At 41.0% G+C, this 17265-nt stretch overlaps 1 protein-coding gene across 2 annotated transcripts in view; it reads right to left on the bottom strand.

The window, feature by feature from the left end:
• myo1ea (myosin IEa) overlaps window positions 1-17265 on the bottom strand; it is a 58875-nt gene that overhangs the window by 14839 nt on the left and 26771 nt on the right. For both annotated transcript variants that reach the window (XM_022200821.2, XM_022200822.2), the window contains exons 5-17: window positions 16817-16904; window positions 14482-14571; window positions 13405-13536; window positions 12972-13106; window positions 12553-12685; window positions 7664-7860; window positions 7468-7548; window positions 6707-6793; window positions 6539-6622; window positions 4786-4953; window positions 3745-3830; window positions 1364-1445; window positions 1062-1168 (exon numbers count right to left, since the gene is read on the bottom strand). In XM_022200821.2, coding sequence (XP_022056513.1) covers window positions 1062-1168; window positions 1364-1445; window positions 3745-3830; window positions 4786-4953; window positions 6539-6622; window positions 6707-6793; window positions 7468-7548; window positions 7664-7860; window positions 12553-12685; window positions 12972-13106; window positions 13405-13536; window positions 14482-14571; window positions 16817-16904 — 1470 coding nt within the window. The remainder of the gene's footprint in view (window positions 1-1061; window positions 1169-1363; window positions 1446-3744; window positions 3831-4785; window positions 4954-6538; window positions 6623-6706; window positions 6794-7467; window positions 7549-7663; window positions 7861-12552; window positions 12686-12971; window positions 13107-13404; window positions 13537-14481; window positions 14572-16816; window positions 16905-17265) is intronic.

The raw sequence follows: 17265 nt of genomic DNA, 5'->3' as shown, positions 1-17265 counted from the left end.
CCCGGTGCATGACTCACAACAGGAAGTTCATAGGCTCTGAACAATACGTTGTGATTCTGTATGTGAACACGAAGTGCCCAAAACCTGAAAAAAGAGCGGGAAACAAAGGGATAAAGATGGGGGAATGCCTGAAACATGTCTCGCGTGTCTTCAGACGGACAGGAAAACATCCAAAAAAGGAAAAAAAGCAACAACTAATTGGGTGGAGACAGAACATATTAGAACAATGATCCAGTGTTTATCAAACTGCTGAGTGAAATTCTGGAGTTAAGTTGCAAATTGAAAATCATTTTCCATGAAAACTACATCAGCTGAAGCAGTGGTGTAGCGATGCCAGAAGAAGAGGGCGGGCTCCTTATCTATGATCCCATTTTGGGGTTTTTCTTAAAGCTTCCTGTTCAGCAAAAGATAAACACCCTATTATAAGCAGTGTAGTGTACTCCGCCTCATTTAGTTCACTCATAAATAGAAAATCTGGTCACTTAACTTTTGCTACTTTACTTCAGGGATGAAATTAACATCGGTCACAGAGGAGATGCACATGTTGCGATTAGTACTCACTCAAAGATAAGAAAATTTCCCTGTTCTCACAATTTTCAAGCCTTTGGGTCAGTCCTTTGTAAACTGTTGATTTATTTGAACAGCTAGTGCAGGCCAAAGAGTGTCAACATTTGCAGCCATCATTAGTCCTACACCAGCCCAATCCAGTGCCTCTGACTGCAAGGTACTGAAGAGAGTGGTGAGGGCTGCTGAGAGGATCGTTGGGGTCTCGCTGCCACCTGTAAAGGACTTTGTGAAAGGCACTTTCAATCACTTTTCAAGCATGTTTCTCATTTATATTTTTTACTTACTGCTAAAATGTCATTATTGTCTGTTTTCTCTGATCTAGCTCCTCCACTAGAGGCTGAATTATGTCTCTGCTCCAGTTCGATTTGGTTTTCATTTATTTTTATTTCATATTTCAGTCGCTTTTCCGTCACCACTTTATGTTTCAACTGCATAGATGTGCTTTTATCTGCATGTTTGACTCTGAGGACAACAGCAGTGAATCCGTCACTCACCGGCTCTCCTCCCAGTCTTTGGGCTTCTTGGTCTCATTGGGTTTGATGCAGCGGATGTAGTGTGGGGTACACTTCATCAGTGTGCTCACCAGGTCATTGGCTTGTTTCTGAAGGATGGAATCAGAGCAAAAGTCAACAGAGAAAATGACGAGACTGGCGACTACAACGACTTTAACGTCATGAGACTGAATTAGTGGCTCTTTTCTGACTGGGAATGCTGAAGGACGCTTCACTGACAGCAAATATTTATTATCTCATCGCTTCCCACAGTGATAAAGAAAACACACAGTTAAGACACACACCTTGATTTTGCTGCCTGCAGTAGTGGGCCGACCCTTCTTCTCAGCATTGAGGTTTTCTGGAAACAGTGCTCTGATGAAGGCACTGTTGGAGGACAAAGGTGAGGAGATGGAGTTAGTCCTGAAGGAGAAACGCTGCTATCAACAAAAACAAAGACCTGTAAATATGAGCGGGTTCCCCTGGCAGCCAGTGACAAAAATGCTGTTAATGATTAAAGCACCAAGGACCTTCGACTAAGGTCATCGGCTTAAATTCCTGAACCATTTGGGAAGGCCTGCCTGAGTTGGGGGCGGCTGGGAAAACAAGAGATGTGTGTGTGCAGTATTTGTACAAACAGCTCTCTGTGCAGTAAATCTGCCCAAGGCTGCCGCCGTAGAGACAAATGAACGCTTTTATGTGACAAAACACTCAGTTAAATAACATAATGAATTACTTTTGATTGAAATTTGGCCTTTTTTTGGCCCTGTAAAACAAGAAATAAAGATGAGCTGTGTTTCCTGAGAGTATCTATCCCTCTTCATTCAGGATTTTTCTCCCTTGCTTCTCTGCTGTCGAAGGGGAATTCACTTTTTCCATGAAGTGTAGATAGCTGGCAGAGTTCATTTGAAATTCCATTTTGGGAGGGCGAAGTCGGATTTTACCGACAGTCGATATTTAGGAGGTAGAGGTAGAATATTAACTTCTCCAGAATACAGAGAGAGAAACAAAGCCTCAGCACTTCAAACCTTAACATAAAAATCTCCACTTTTCCTAAATATATGCATGTGTGTGTGTGTGTGTGTGTGTGTGTGTGTGTGTGTGTGTGTGTGTGTGTGTGTGGGTAATCAAACAGTGCTGATTCACACTACCTTCTGCAAAAGTCAATTTGGATTTGAACAATTTATGAGTTTTATCTTGTAGATGTGGTTTCATAACGTCATCATCACAACACCGGGACGTCTGACTGCTGCTCAGAATGTATCAGGTATTTGTGAAGTTTCCAAATCTTCAGGTTTCTCTAAGCTGAAGACGTTCATTCAACTCAGGATAGTTTGTACCTTTGAGCTCCGCTTACTTCACAGTTCAACATATATTGAGGGTGATTTTTTTTATTGAACAAAAAAGGAACAGTCTGTGTCTAAACTCTGACATTTGAATCCATCTGCACCAGATTCGCTCTGACTCTCCTTACTCCTGTCACACATGTTGCTGCACTGTGGAAAAGTGCTACACCTACCTTTAAAAGCTCTCACCAGAATATGAATGAGGCCACAGTTTTGCCCAGAGTCAATAATGCAGTTACGCTGTAAATTTCCCATTTATTTATTAGCCATCTTGTCAGCTATACATTTAAAAGTCATGTCTGGATAATGTGATGCAGGCAAAACAAAGTAAAAAGCAGAAAAAACCTCAACACTGACTCAGTAAACAAAATCATGCTTCACTTCTGTGATCACTACATCTATCATACGAACATGTGGCTCCTTTTGAACTTTGCGGGGTATTATTGCTTTAAAAGATCACACAAAAATGTGGTGACCTGATGTGTACATCTGTTTAGCATTCCACTTATTTTAACTTGCATAAGTTTCCACCTTTGGTGATTATTTTATTATTTCAAAGCGCTTTTCATGCTTTTAAAAAAAAAAAAAAAAAAAGAATTCCAGCTAATTTCTGCTTTCTCCCACACTGGTGTTTGTTTGCTTTCAAACTTCTGACTCGAGCTTTGGATCCAGAAGAAAGGATCAGCAGGTTGTGTGTACAAATAGACCAGAAGTCTGCTAATACTGTCCAGCTGATACTACTGCTCACTCTCCTTTCTTCTCTGTTCAGACCTACTGCTCTGAGGAATCAAGACGCTTCCTTCCTCCTCATGTTCCCCTTGTGTGACTGTGCCAAAACTCTTATCTAAGTGTGTGTATACGTGTGTTTTTGTTTCTGCGTGTGATGTTAAGTGCATCTATGCATCTTCAAGCACGTGTCTGAATGAGGCTTTGGCCTAAACTCCTTTCATGCCTCACAAAACGTGCACACAAAGGAGGCCTGTGGGGGTTACCCAGACAATACAGGCTGTTTGCACAGATGGCCACTTTGACACAAAAACCAAAACAAAGGCGGGCCAGACTCCGCCACGAGGAGGCTGCACTTGTAAGGGCAGATCAGTCAGACCCCCGAAAGCCACATAATGGGACATCAGCCAAACGCGATTCAGGGCAGAGGGCATGACGAAGCCCGGCCCTCCACACTCTGGCTGCATCCTGCCAGTTTCCAGATGCAGTGGAACGTCTGAAGCTTTCATTCAGATGTATCCAATTATAACCATATGCATCACAAAAGAAGACTCCCTTTAAGTGCAGCCGTCCTCGCCACATGTCGGTGCAACGTGCAAATAGGAGTTACTTACATTTCACTGCTCTGCATCAACTCAATGAGGTCAGTAAAGAGAACGTCCCGGTTCCTCTCGCAGAAACCGTCTGCATCGTAAGACACCTGCAGCACATGAAGAGATTTCACTAGAGTCAGAGAGCACAAGAGCTGAACTGATAAAAACCTCCAGCAAAGTGGAAAACGACACCTGTGTGAAAATATGCAGTGTAATTGATATTATGGCCTAAATGAGTGTGCTGAATTTTATGGGGCAAAAAAAAAAAAAAAAAAAGGTGAAGGGTTTCACGTCTAACTTCACCTCCCAGGATTAGCATCCACATAAATCCAGTGGTTTGAAATTGTATGACTTACACAGTGTTATTTCTTCTGTACTGTAGGCTGCAGGAATGTTTTGAGGGCAGTCATGAGAGCGCCTCGAACCTTTATAGCATGGCTCATTAAACCTGTGGCATGTGTGCCAGACCGAGGCCACCACACATCTGGAGAACGACACGGACAACCTCGGCCCACACCACCAAAACACATCTAATCAACTGTAACGTGTGAAATAAATAAGACTGATAAACATGTGATGGAGGAGCTGCAGCTATGAATAGACCAAGTAGAAGGACAGAATGTGCAGCAGTGGATGGACTGAGTGTTCAGTCTATTAGTGGAAATTTTATTGCGAGAACGATGACGACACAGACTTCAGAATTGAAGCAGCAGCTGCATAACTGGTATTTATGACAGATCATACATGCAGCTCCCATACCAACACCATGAAAAATGACATTTTAAAACGTTTCTATTTGCAGAAGATGCTGTTCAGCTGCAGACTGTATGTTTATACAGTTGACACCACAGAAAAGACAAGCGCATGTGGATGCTGGAAACCTCATGAATGCTGTAATCGTATGGTTTTGTCAACCATTGCATATGAGCAACAGTAAGAAGCTGGCAAGAGATACTGTATGTGCACTACTTGCATATTTATTTTTCCACTTTGACAGACAGAAGTTGTTTTTCAAAAACAAGATGATGCCAGTCGTCTGGGTGGATGTGTACATGAACTGACCTTGCCAGCGTAGTGGTGGATGATGAATCCCTGGTTCCAGCTGTTGAAGTGTTCGTGGGTGTTGATGGCGACCCTGAGTTTCTGCAGCATGGTCTGGTCGGCTCCTTCGCCCACAGCGTGCATGGTGGCGCACACGTCGTCCAGGATGCTCATGATACCGGGAGGATTCTGGGATAACGGACAAAAACGCCTCATGTTTATATCATCACTGGTTGGAAAAATGCACGAGAATCTTCTTATGCTGATTAAAAGTTTATTTTCACATTTTCATGTATTATCTGGAGGGCTAGTTTAGTCATACAAAGCAGAAACTGAAACTATTGATCAATTAGCCAACACATATGAAAATATTTAGCACCAATTTTGTCAACCGAAAAATCATTTTAAAACATTTATCAAGAAAAAGTGCCAAAAAAAATCACTAGTTTGAGTTTCACAGTTTCACTTGCTGGGTTTCTTTGATATTTAACTGAACAACTTTGGGCTATTTTGCATTTTTATATCAAGAAAAAGAAATTATTTAATGATAAAAATAACCATTTACAGTCCTACTATGTGGCAGTAAGCTTTTTGACACAATGAAATAACACAGAGGAATTCACTTCAGATACTTAAAACTGACAAATTATAAACTATATGCTGATGTAAAATGTATCAAACACATAAAGAAACTTTTTGACACCAGCTAAGCATCTAAAGGAGACATCAAAGTCGAATCTAACAGCGCTGCTCTGCTCCATTCATCTCCATTATGTCCACAGCGGTGTTGTTGTGGGGACGAATGTAAACTTGTCACTGGATTAACCAAAGAACTAAACTGTCAGGCTCTGATACAGATCCCTGCTCCTCTCAGATGGAGGCTTGTTCCAAAGCCCTTGTTGTGGATTTCATGGATTAGCCCTCTCAGTAGGACAGATAAATCAAATTAAGAGGCATGTCGGCACATTTGAGCATATTAAGCTGTGAGTCGAGGCAACAGAGCAGAAACTTGGCAGGAACTTAAGCAACCCAGTTTACAATGTTAGGACATAAAAACTAACAAATGTTTATATAAAAAATTAATATATAATCACATCTTGGTTTATATTTTAAGCCTTTAGCCTGTTTGTTACGAGAGAATAAACATGCATACAATAATAGATTTAAAAACATTTGAAAAAGAAAAAGAAGACTGGTACTCTTTTTTTCTCCCACATTTTGTATTTGTTATTTGTTTTGTTTTATTTCCTATGTCTTGTCTTCCTATTTACAGGTCCCAAACTGGTCTATTTTGGTCTGCTTTTCTTGTTACCCTTTAGCCAAATAATCGCACAAGTTTATATGTTTTTTATGACAGAATAAAATCAAGTCCAATCATATTAAAATCTGTTGATGCAACACTTTTTTTCTTCAACGCTGTCCATCACAATGTCAAAAAGCCTAAACTGGGCATCTTTAAATCAGTTCAAACCCCAAAATATCCAGATTACAAACACATAAGCAGCAATTTCTTACATTAAAATAGCTTTAATGAAGGAATATTGGACATTTTTTGTTTGAAAAATAAATTTCAAAAAGATAATATATATTTTCTACTAATCGTGTGTTGATTGCAGCTCAATTCCATGATGTTTGTGTGGGTGGTTGATAAAAAAAAATCTTGATCCAGATGCAGATTTTCCACATCAAAATAAAAATATTTAGCCTGTGCCCTTAGTTGGAGTCGTGATATTATACTACTTTTACTACTATTACTTTCTAAAGGTTTATTTACTTTGCTTTCGATGAGATCGCACACGATCTTGTTGTTGAAGTACTCTATAGGAGTCCACTTGATGCCTTCCTGCACATACTCCTCCTACAAGACACGTAAAGAGAATTAAACATGTAGAGAAACAGGAATAAAAAAACGTACTACAGAGAAGTTTGTAGAAAACATTACCTGCTCGGCCTTCAGAGTCAGCTCAATGAAGATCTGCTGGAGCTTCTCATTCACAAAGTTGATGCAGAACTGCTCGAATCCATTTTTCTGATGAAGAGAACATGGTTAATAAAATCCTCACCGCCTGAGCGAGCTTTATCTTCAGCAGAGCACGGATATCCTCTGAGCTCAATGGGCTTTGTTTGGAGCAGCAGCTTTACACTGACGGCTTGATATTAAAGTCAGAGCTGCATTGTGCAGCTCACAGCAAACACAATGGGCCTTCAGCCTGAACCTTAGGTGACGGTGGGCTCCATGTTCCCGTCTACTAACATCTGTCCACCCCAGCTGAGCTTTTCTTACAACGTGCAGACAAAGAGAAAACCCTCCAGCTGGAAGACATGACGCTGGAGGAGCAGATTAGATAATATTTACAGCAGATAATGGGGCATTGCATCACGGGGCACACGAACAGGTCTTTGCAAGTTAAATAAATACAAGAGTACTTCCATTTTGTTTGTCAAATCCCATCAACAAGTCCAGGACCTCTTCATTAAACAAACTAAACAAACACGTAATCAGATTAGAAAAGCATGTTGAAGTCTGCTGTCTCAATCAGGAGATGGGACTTAATCCTCATACTCTGTAAATTAGTCTCATCCTATGTGGCAAATCTGTTTAAATGCTCAATGTTAATACCAGTTAATCTAATTCATGTGTTGCTGCAGAGTAAAAAATCCAGCAGCCATGTGTCAGCTTGTCAAACTGCCAGAGATACTTACTTGGAAAATTTCAAATCCATAAATGTCCAACACTCCGATATTTAACTCCTGATGATCCTTCACCATGGCTTTGTTGATGGACTGAAATAAAACGGATTACTGTTACAAAAATGGATGCTTTTCACAGGTTGCTATAGCTCTTTTTCCTCTAAGGATTTTGTAGATTTATTATAAATGTAAAAACAGGAAATCATACCTCGACCAGGTAGTCGAACACACGTGAATGCAGGGCTTTGGAGAGAGCGTCACGTGTATAACACGCCTGCTCCACGTTTAGCGTCACGTCAATAGACTCCACGGCGTTTCCCCACTTGCTGTCCATCTTTCGGCTCGTCAGTTTCTCCTTCAGACGTTTCTGATCGATTCCAAGCAGGAAGGCAGGAAAGGCTAAAACTATTGAAAGACCGTAGAGAGAGGACAGAATAAGTGAGACCATTTAGCTTTTAAGATGCTCATTTTTGTCAATGAATCTTTTGTTTTTCAGCCTGATCTTGGAAGAGAAAACTTTTAAGTGTGCAGCTTCACCTGGATCAATGCGCTCCATGTGCACATTATGGCACAGGACCATGATTAGGATTCTGCATGAATTCATATACAGAAAACTGTGATTACCACCATCAGTCATTTAGGACATTGAGTCAGTTTGGCTATTTAAGCATGTTGAAATGTATATTATTGAAAATCTGAAACCATAAGTTGATAACAAAATCTTAAGTCTTAATCTTTTTTGTTGATACTTCAACAGTGCCTTGATCCTGTCTCTAAAACATGTTTATTTTCTGTTTATCTTTGTTTTATGTAATGTCAGTTTGAATATATGTGGGTTAAAGATTAATTATTTACCAAGGAAATAAACAGCACATTAATAGAATGTGAATATGCTCATTTCCCTAAGTTCACATGGTATCATAATGTAGTGTTGCTGTGCTATTATCATAAGCTGCAACACCTGAATATTATTATTCAAATCAATATGGGAGGAGGACTGCACTCAGTCGAAGGCAGGTTTGCGTAACCTTTGCATAGCAGAGAGAACCACTGCAAATTCACGGTTCCATTTTATCTTTTGTTCTGCATTTGCTCCCATGATTCAGTGATAAAGTCTCACAAATCTGCAAAGTTTCTACTCATAATCACAATGCATGTAAATGTGGTGTAAAGCCGCAAAATTAGGTCAATTCTACAGTTTAACCACTGATATGAAAGATTCTAAGTAGGGAATCCAGTTCAGAAGTTCAGGAGCTTTGAACCGCAGCTGAATGTAAAATAAAAGAATAGTATTAGGCTGACTTTTAAAAAAAAAGTGTTGAGCACGCCACAGATCATTTGCCCCGACCTGGCGTTGATATTGTCCCCTGAGAGCCCCTCCCTGCCTTATTACAGTGACTCACTTCCCCTAAAAGGAAATAGCTCTCAGGCCTGCAGACTCACTGTGTCTGGGAATGCATCAGACCACTGCAGTAGCTCCCCTTTTGGGACATGAGGGTGTGACTGACCATACGGCTGCTTAACGCATGAGGAAAAGTCTTCTTTTGTGTTGGGCAGGAAAGGTATGGATTGTATACCGTGGCCTGGAGGCCCTTACGCATTGTGTACGTGAACGCCGGGAACAATGCTCATGCAGGCACAAGTTTTCCTGCAGGAAATTTGCTAGTCAAAGCAGCAGGGAATAATGAGAGCAATAAGAGAGGGTGTTGTCAGCAGGAGGTCTGCCAAGCACGATGCTGCAATCCAGTAATATGTGACAGGAACAATGCCTCTGTCACTCAGCTCTTCCCTTCTCCAGTATTTACTGTTCAGCTCTACAGGGCAACATCTGACTAATGAAATGCTGATACTGTTTTGAAAAATGAATGGCGCAAATGGATGAGATTATCCTGGAAGATCAGCACACCTTTGACACACAAAGAAAGACACTGCAGTTACATGAGACAATTGAGAACTCTCAAATATGAAGCTGTATCCAGCAGCCACTTAGCTTGACTAAGAGCACAAAGTCAGGTTGAATCATCGTAATTTGTACAGAAACCGTAAAAGTTTTGCCACAAGTCACCCTAACAATTAAAAAAAAAACTGAGGTTAAGACCCTACGGTGTTATAGTGTAAATTTACCTGGGTATGTTCAACATTAGAGATTAAAACCCTTAATAAATCATATAAAATATGACTTTACCTGACTACAATGAATATTAAGGCTATGACCCTACAGCATTATAAATGATGGAGGTTAACTTGACTAATGTACAACTAAGAAACTGGAAAAATAGTTGCCCGACTCTGTCCAAAGGTAACACAATCTGCCTACTAGCACTTTTAAAGGTCAGTCATTAACATAACCTTCCAAAAAATGTCCAAATGAGTAGTTATTTTTTCTTTTGACATGAAATGACGCACTGGTTCTCCTGTTGGTAAAGTTTCATATTGGGATCAAGAACCTGAACTGGTGCAACTGAACTGCAGTTAAAGCACACAGGAAGGGAGACCGAAAGGAACAGGAAAGGCAGAGATTATGAAGTGCTGCTGTTACGTCTGCACAGAACAGACCGAGGCTTTGTACAGAGGCAACCTGGCAACTTTCATCTACATCATACAGACACAGCGTGAGAAGGACGGAGAAAAGAAAAAGAGCAAAGGAGAGAGGAGTCAAATAAAGAAGAAAAAAATTAAGTATTTTTCCAAGTAATTTTTAGACTCTGGTGAAATACGCTGAGACCTTCAGCAACAGCGTTTTATTTTCTGGTAATCCAGCATGACCTGGATTATTCCAGACAGTTGGCTGCAGCCCTGCATTAACACAATAAAACTTTAGGGAGTGAAAGTGGTGAGAGAGAAATGTCTTCCAAACCGAGCCTGAGAAGGGCAGTTCAGGACACTGAGGGGAAATTCAGAAGATTTAAAACAACCCAGCCTCAAACTGAGTATCAGCACAATCACATGTTGTTACTGTTTAACCCTCAGAACTGTATCTGTGTGTTTTAACAAAGTGAGTCTTGGGTGGCCTAAACATACCCCAAAGTGCGTGAAATTTTGCACACACATCAGGACCGGCAAAAAATTGATATTTTATGGGAATTGGGCAGATGTGTGCCAAAAAGGCTCCACAGCACCTCCTGCAAAATTGCAACATTTTGGAACATGTACTACGGGCAGGACATTTCATCTACAACATTTGGTAGGGATATGAAGCACATCATGACACACAAAAAAGCCTCTTGGGCTCATACTCTAAATTCAACAGGAAGTCGGCCAATTTTAATTAACAAAATCTTTTTGAATCAAATTCTTCATCGGGGTAACTCTCAGAGACCTCAACTTCAGCCGGTATATGTAAATGTTCTACAAAAGTCAAAGGGCGTTGTCATGGCGGTCCCAAAAAATATTGATCCTTCGCCATGCAACAAGAAGTGTTGTCTAATTCTCCTGACTATATTTCAATCTGCCTGAAACTTTACATGTTTGATCAGAGACCTGCCCTGATGACATCCATATGGTAATATTCATTCACAGTCATAGCGCCACCTTGTGGTATCAGGAAATAGCAATTATTTACATTTGTGGGTACTATTCTTAGCTAGTTGATCCTATGCACCTCAAATAAGGTGACATAGCTTTCTGACTGAAACATCTAAGCAATTACTGGATAGATAGCTGCTAGACATTCATAATGGCCCAAGCATGAACCTCAGGGTTTCCATTTAGAAAGGATTACCACGAAATTTGGTGAACATGTTTATGATCCCCAGAAGACAAACTCTAATAAACCTGCAAACTAATGATATTTCCATCAGCCTCTGCTGTAACTTGTGGCAAAGTGGTGCAAACTTGCTAATTAGCAAATATGGTAAGCACGATGGTAATCATGGTAAACGTTACACCAAGAAGCAACCTCTGCTGATGAAAAATTAAGTCAACATGGAAGCGCTAACACGGGCTGCACAGTGGAGTAAGTGGTTAGCACTTTCACCTTGCAGCAAGAAGACCCCCGGTTCAAATCCCGGGGTGGGCCTGGGATCTCTCTACATGGAGTCTGCATGTTCTCCCTGTACATGCGTGGGTTTTCTCCGGGTACTCCGGCTTCCTTCCACAGTCCAAAAATATGCTGAGGTTAATTGATGACTCTAAATTGCCCGTAGGTGTGATTGTTTGTCTGTATATGTAGCCCTGCGACAGACTGGTGACCTGTCCAGGGTGTCCCCTGCTTTCAGCTGAGATAGGCTCCAGCACGCCCCCATGACCCTAGTGAGGATAAAGCGGTGTATACTGGATGGATGGATGGAAGCGCTAACAGCCGCAGTTTCTCAAAAGTGAGTCAGTTCCCACTGACACCTGTTGTTGATGTCAAAATGCCCAACCTTAGAGCAGAAATAAGCATGTTTATAGAATGACTGAACAAAACATTATGGTCTTATAGCTAGTTTACCGATCCATGACAACTGTACTGGGGGCAAATGTAAATACAACTCATCTATCTAAGTTGTATTAAAGCTTAAAATGGTGGCTAATTAGGAGCACAGCCACTTTGACAGGTCTCATAGTACTGTCCGTGTCTCACCTCAGCTCCACTCATGGAGAGCCCCACAGTCTTTATATATACACTACACTTGCTATGTAGGTAAACAGTAAGGCCTTCATCGAGCTGCTAACACAGCTAGACTAACTGTTAACATATTAGTGCACACATCAGCCAAAAGGGATCACCTTAATTATAGCTGTTAGCATAGCTGTGGGTGGTAATTCTTGTTCAGTTATACCTTGACACTTACTTGATATATTTTAAGGTCAAGTGCTTGAAAATTGCTTTCCAAAACCAGTCGGTGTTCTAATTTTTTTTAATAGGCAGAATGGGTCTTTTGAAATGGACCATTATGAGTGAGTGATGGATCAGACTGGAGAATCTGACACTATGAACGTATGAAGGTATCAAAATAATAAATAAAAATGTGCCTGAATGAACCTGGAATGTCTTATTTGTCTGTGCCACCCAGCTAAAGGTTAAATAGCAAACTTTTTAATCAAGGTTTTAATGTGAACTTTGCTTGTCACCACATCTTTCCAGCGGTCAGCGCTTTCTGTGAGCCAACTTACACTCTTCACTCTCCACAGCGGCGTAGTTGCCCGATTCCTTGAAGCTGATATTCCCGAGGTGCAGGACTCCCGCCACAATCTGAAGCACCATGGAGCGATCCTCCGCCGAGATGCCAATCACACCCATGGCATGCTGGGGAGGCAAAGGGAAGAAAAAAAATCCCGCTAAATCAGGGCTGCAGTGTGGGTTTACTCACTCCTGTGGTACCTAGCTCATGTCCTCTAATTACTCCTGTTGCGGTCACACTGGTAAACAAAAACAGGAGGAGATCGTTGGAAAAGAAAACAAAAGAGGACCGCTGAGGAGAGACAGGAATGTAAAGCGAAGACTGTGAGGCCACATGAACGCTGGAATGAGATTCATACAAGGCAGTAATGAGGGAGTCGCTGGCAGTTAAACGGAGGGGATCTGACCGTACCATTGTCTCCTGGAAGTCGCTCTTGTCATTGATGTCGTCCACTTTGTAGGAACCAGACTGGTTGAGGTAAGTGTAGTAATCCAGGCTTGTGATTCCCAGGCTGTTCTTCTGCTCTCCACTGGCTCCTTCTATTAACTGCGGAACACAAATCAAGTGTCTAATTGTCAGTCATAGACGTGCCTTTATACAAATCCTGTGAGCAGAATCCTTTTTACACATTTTCTCTGCTCTCATCTGTATTTTTAAAAGCAAACCTGAAGTGTTCCATCTTTTCCAGACACTTTGGGCTGCGCACAACAAAAACAGATTGACCCTCTTTCTGCAGCCAAATGGCACTTTCAGTCCAACGTGTCCTGAAATTCCCTCACAAGCCCTTTTTTTTTAAGAGCCAAACGTGTCCCCGTTCACTCTTCAGTTGAAAAATAAGTCCCACCTGATAGAATATATGGAAACTCCTTTCTCCAGGATTCCTCATGACGACACGTGACTTTTCCAGAAGGAAGTTCGAGATTTTCCCTCCGTCTGGTTCGCCACCGGAGCTGAACTGGATCTCAAAGTATTTCCCCTGATGGATCAAAGCATGTTGATTTCTTTGAAAAATATTGGAATGGGGAGCAATAAAGGTTAAAATCCAGAGCTATATGGTTTAAAATGCTGGCACTTGGGTTGCTAGTGGTGTGTGTGTTTGCATTTATAGAAAATTCTCCCACTTTGTCTTTCTTTCATCTCCAGACGAGCTTGTAATATAATATTTGTTCCAGTCAAGCTGCTAAAACTGAACAGAGGCACAATTTATCCAACAACGGTTCTTCACAAAGAGAAATCTGAGACCCTTAGTGCCAAACCCAAACTGGAGCTAAAAATATCTTTTCAGTATCTGCTTTGCATGCAAACCTAAACATTTAACCAATAACCTCAGCTTGAAAAGTTCTGAGGAAAAGCATTTCATAAACTGAGCATATTTTTACATCCTCCCTGACCACATTTCTCAGTAAGCGTTTGAGGATGTTCCTCTGTGGTTCTGCATGTGTGTCTTTCCGTACAGTGTGTCCTTACAGCACTTCTGGTTAACCAGGACACACATGAGGTTTGCTGCCTCATGCAATAAAACAGAAAACAGCAGAAAAGCCAGTACTGTAAATCTTTGTTTTCAAAACTCTCAGCTTGGATCCAAAATTGGACCACAAAAAGGTTGAGTCCTCAGATTATTCCACAGTAACCCTCCCCTGCGGCATGTTGTCTTCTTCGAGTAACACAACAAAGGAGTTTCATTGTAAGTTTTAATAACTCGGGGATGTTCAGGCTACTCTTGGAACACAACAGAAAAAATGCAAAAAAGATGTGTGGAGGATTTTCAAAACCACTTTTCAATTCATCGCTCCTGTTTTGAACTCTCAGATACAGACTTTCATGTGTTTAATCAGAGCCGGTTATGAATTGAGGAGCAACAACAGTACAGTGATTCACAAAAGAAACTGTGGAAAAGCCAAGTGAGGAATGAAATCCTTACAAATCGGCTGGAGTTGTTGTTCCTCACAGTCTTGGCGTTGCCAAAGGCCTCCAGCAGCGGGTTGGACTGCAGGATGATGTCTTTGACGTGCTGCGAGGAGACAGAAGGAGTGAGCTGTCAGCTGCATCACACAGACAGATCGTACAACAGGTCGAAACGTCATCACAGTGCTGTCGACGGGCTGCTGAGGACGTCACTGGAACTTTCCACTCGCATACAACCATGTGTGAGTGTGTTAATGGACGCACACATCTACAGACGCACACACGAGGTCTGGAGGACATTATCTTTCCTGTGAGCCATGTGTACGTCAGAAACATGAGTTTTAAATCAGTACAGTCGACATAGATATTTCCACTTCCATTATTGTTCACAGAAGTTGTGTGGTATTTCTTGGAATAGTTTTTTATTGTTCCTAAACTTAGTTTTGTATGAAAGGGAAAAAAAAAAATCCATTTTCAGAAAACATAACATTGCAGCATTCTGTCATTCAGACATCTTTAACTTTCATGTTAATGTTCCTCACAGCTTCATTCAGACGTGATATTTGCCATTTATGTCAGATCAGACAGCACGGCAAGTGATTTATAAAGCACAATAATGCAAAAATAAACGACTACTATCTGTTTAGAAAGCTGTCCAAATAGCTAACGATCTAGGTTATTTATGATTTTATAAACACTGAAAATCCTGTCCATGTGTGATGATAATTGAACAACTATATTACAGACAGTAACACAAAAATATCCTGACAGCTGTGACTCAAAGTGTGTGACAAATGACTCAACTGCAGCTGATAAATTGTGACTCTGTGACTGACAGCTCACCTGCCTGAGGTGAAGAAAAGTACTCAGCGTGACTTTCTGTTACATCTCGACTGATCCTGTCTCCATGTTCAGGATAATTTAGCTTCACATGTAATGAGTTACTGCGGTTGAGGCTGCAGGTATTTAACTCTGAACAGACTCCTACAAACAGCTGGAAGCAACAAGTTTAACTTCAGCTCCTGCTACTGTTTTGTCTGAATCTGGATCGCATTAATTGTTGATGAATGTCATTAATCTGACCTCTTACAGTCTGTGTACTGTAGTTAAGTTTGATTTTTATGGACATGTCAGTTTGTAAAAGATGTGAAATTGTTGGGTAAACTGAACGAGGAAGGTGTGTTGTGATTTTGGCATGCAAACTGTGTCTTTCACGCCTACTGTGATGTTTTTGGACCAATATTGGGCTGAAATGTGGAAAAATCCTTCACTGAATCGCTTCGCACAACTCAAAGTACTTTTGTTTGTGCACGCCAGACTTCTGCCTTGTTGAAAGTGATATGGAAAGGTCCAACATGGTAGGAACACTGACCAGTGCCAGACACATCTGAACTCATTCAGATGCCATCAGATTAATGGAAAGGAGAACAAGTGCATGTCTAAAAAGGGCTTATTTGATCATATTTTAGTGCTCCAAGACAACCAATATAACTCTTTTTTTCTTAACGTGGCCAAAAGATATTAAAACGAACATTTTTAAATGAACTATGTATGAAAGGAAATGAATACTGAAGTCTTTAACAAAATAATCGTGCTCAGACAGGTGAACAGACCTGTTATTGGCAGGCAGTTGTTATCTTGTAAACGCTTTTGTCACACACATGTAAGCACAAATCGTAAATACATTACATAAGAATGTGTGCGCTGAACAGTTTGTGCAAAGCTGAAGGGAACAATGGGAATGACGCGGCACGGCAAACTGGAAAAGTTGCCGGAGACAAAGCGTGAAATGCACTTTTAATGTGTGTGTATTAATTGTAGGAATCACATTTGTTTAAAGGAAGAGAGTAATTTCAATAACCTGCTTTGGGATTTAGTCTAATTAGTCAGCTTTACTGTTAATTCAAAGCCTGGAAATGATTTCTGGTGCAGCCCTGAGTGGATTAAATATAAAAATCCAAATGCCATCATGGCGCAGGCATTTCCTCATCAAACTTTAGATCTTTATCGAGCTTAGGGACTGGACATCTGCTGGTTTGGGGGGCTGCCAGATGGCTGGAGGGGGCTGGGAGAATAAGAGGCTGCTGATGGGCTGATAATAGCGTATAAAGGATGATAAGACAAAGACTGGAGCTGAGAGAGGAATAAGTGTAGGAATGAAGTAGCAAAAGGTTGCTTGATTTCATCCACGTGTGCAGTGATTAGTACAAATCAGTCTCGTGTCTCTTGAACAAAAGCATCGCCCTGCAGTCTTTCCTTGAGTTATCATTCAATCTGTGCGACAAAGCATCTCACACATTTCTTGCATCCTTTACATTCTGTCCTGAAGAGAAAAAACCTAAACCTCTCACCTGTACTCTGGGTCCGCCTCCTGACACTCTAGAGATGTAGCCCATGATATATTTGGCTGCCACAGTCTTTCCTGCGCCGCTTTCTCCACTGCAAAACAGAAAAAAAAAACCTTAAGCACGTGTGTTCTCATACAGGCAATCTGAGCCCCTGGAGCAAACTGAAATGTACCTGGAAGCATGTGACACCTGAGTATAAATATATGCTCAGGTGTCAGGTTCAGTAACTCATGCAGGTGTAAGTTGTTGCTATTTCAAACATTCAGCTGGATGAAACAGCAACTCGTGTGTTCTGCATGTGCAATGTTATGGACCTATTAAGTCTCACACATCAACAGTTTTTAATTTCTCTCTGCTCAACTAATTCTGATATTTATCATAAAACACACTGAGGGACTCTTTGTCTTCATTGTTTAGATCCTTGTGGTTCTATTGTGTTTTATTCTGAGGGG

This window comes from Acanthochromis polyacanthus, chromosome 2 (genome assembly GCF_021347895.1).
Source record: "Acanthochromis polyacanthus isolate Apoly-LR-REF ecotype Palm Island chromosome 2, KAUST_Apoly_ChrSc, whole genome shotgun sequence".
NCBI lineage: Eukaryota > Metazoa > Chordata > Actinopteri > Pomacentridae > Acanthochromis > Acanthochromis polyacanthus.
Note: the sequence above shows the minus strand (reverse complement) of the source record. Positions and strands in the feature narration are given on the sequence as shown.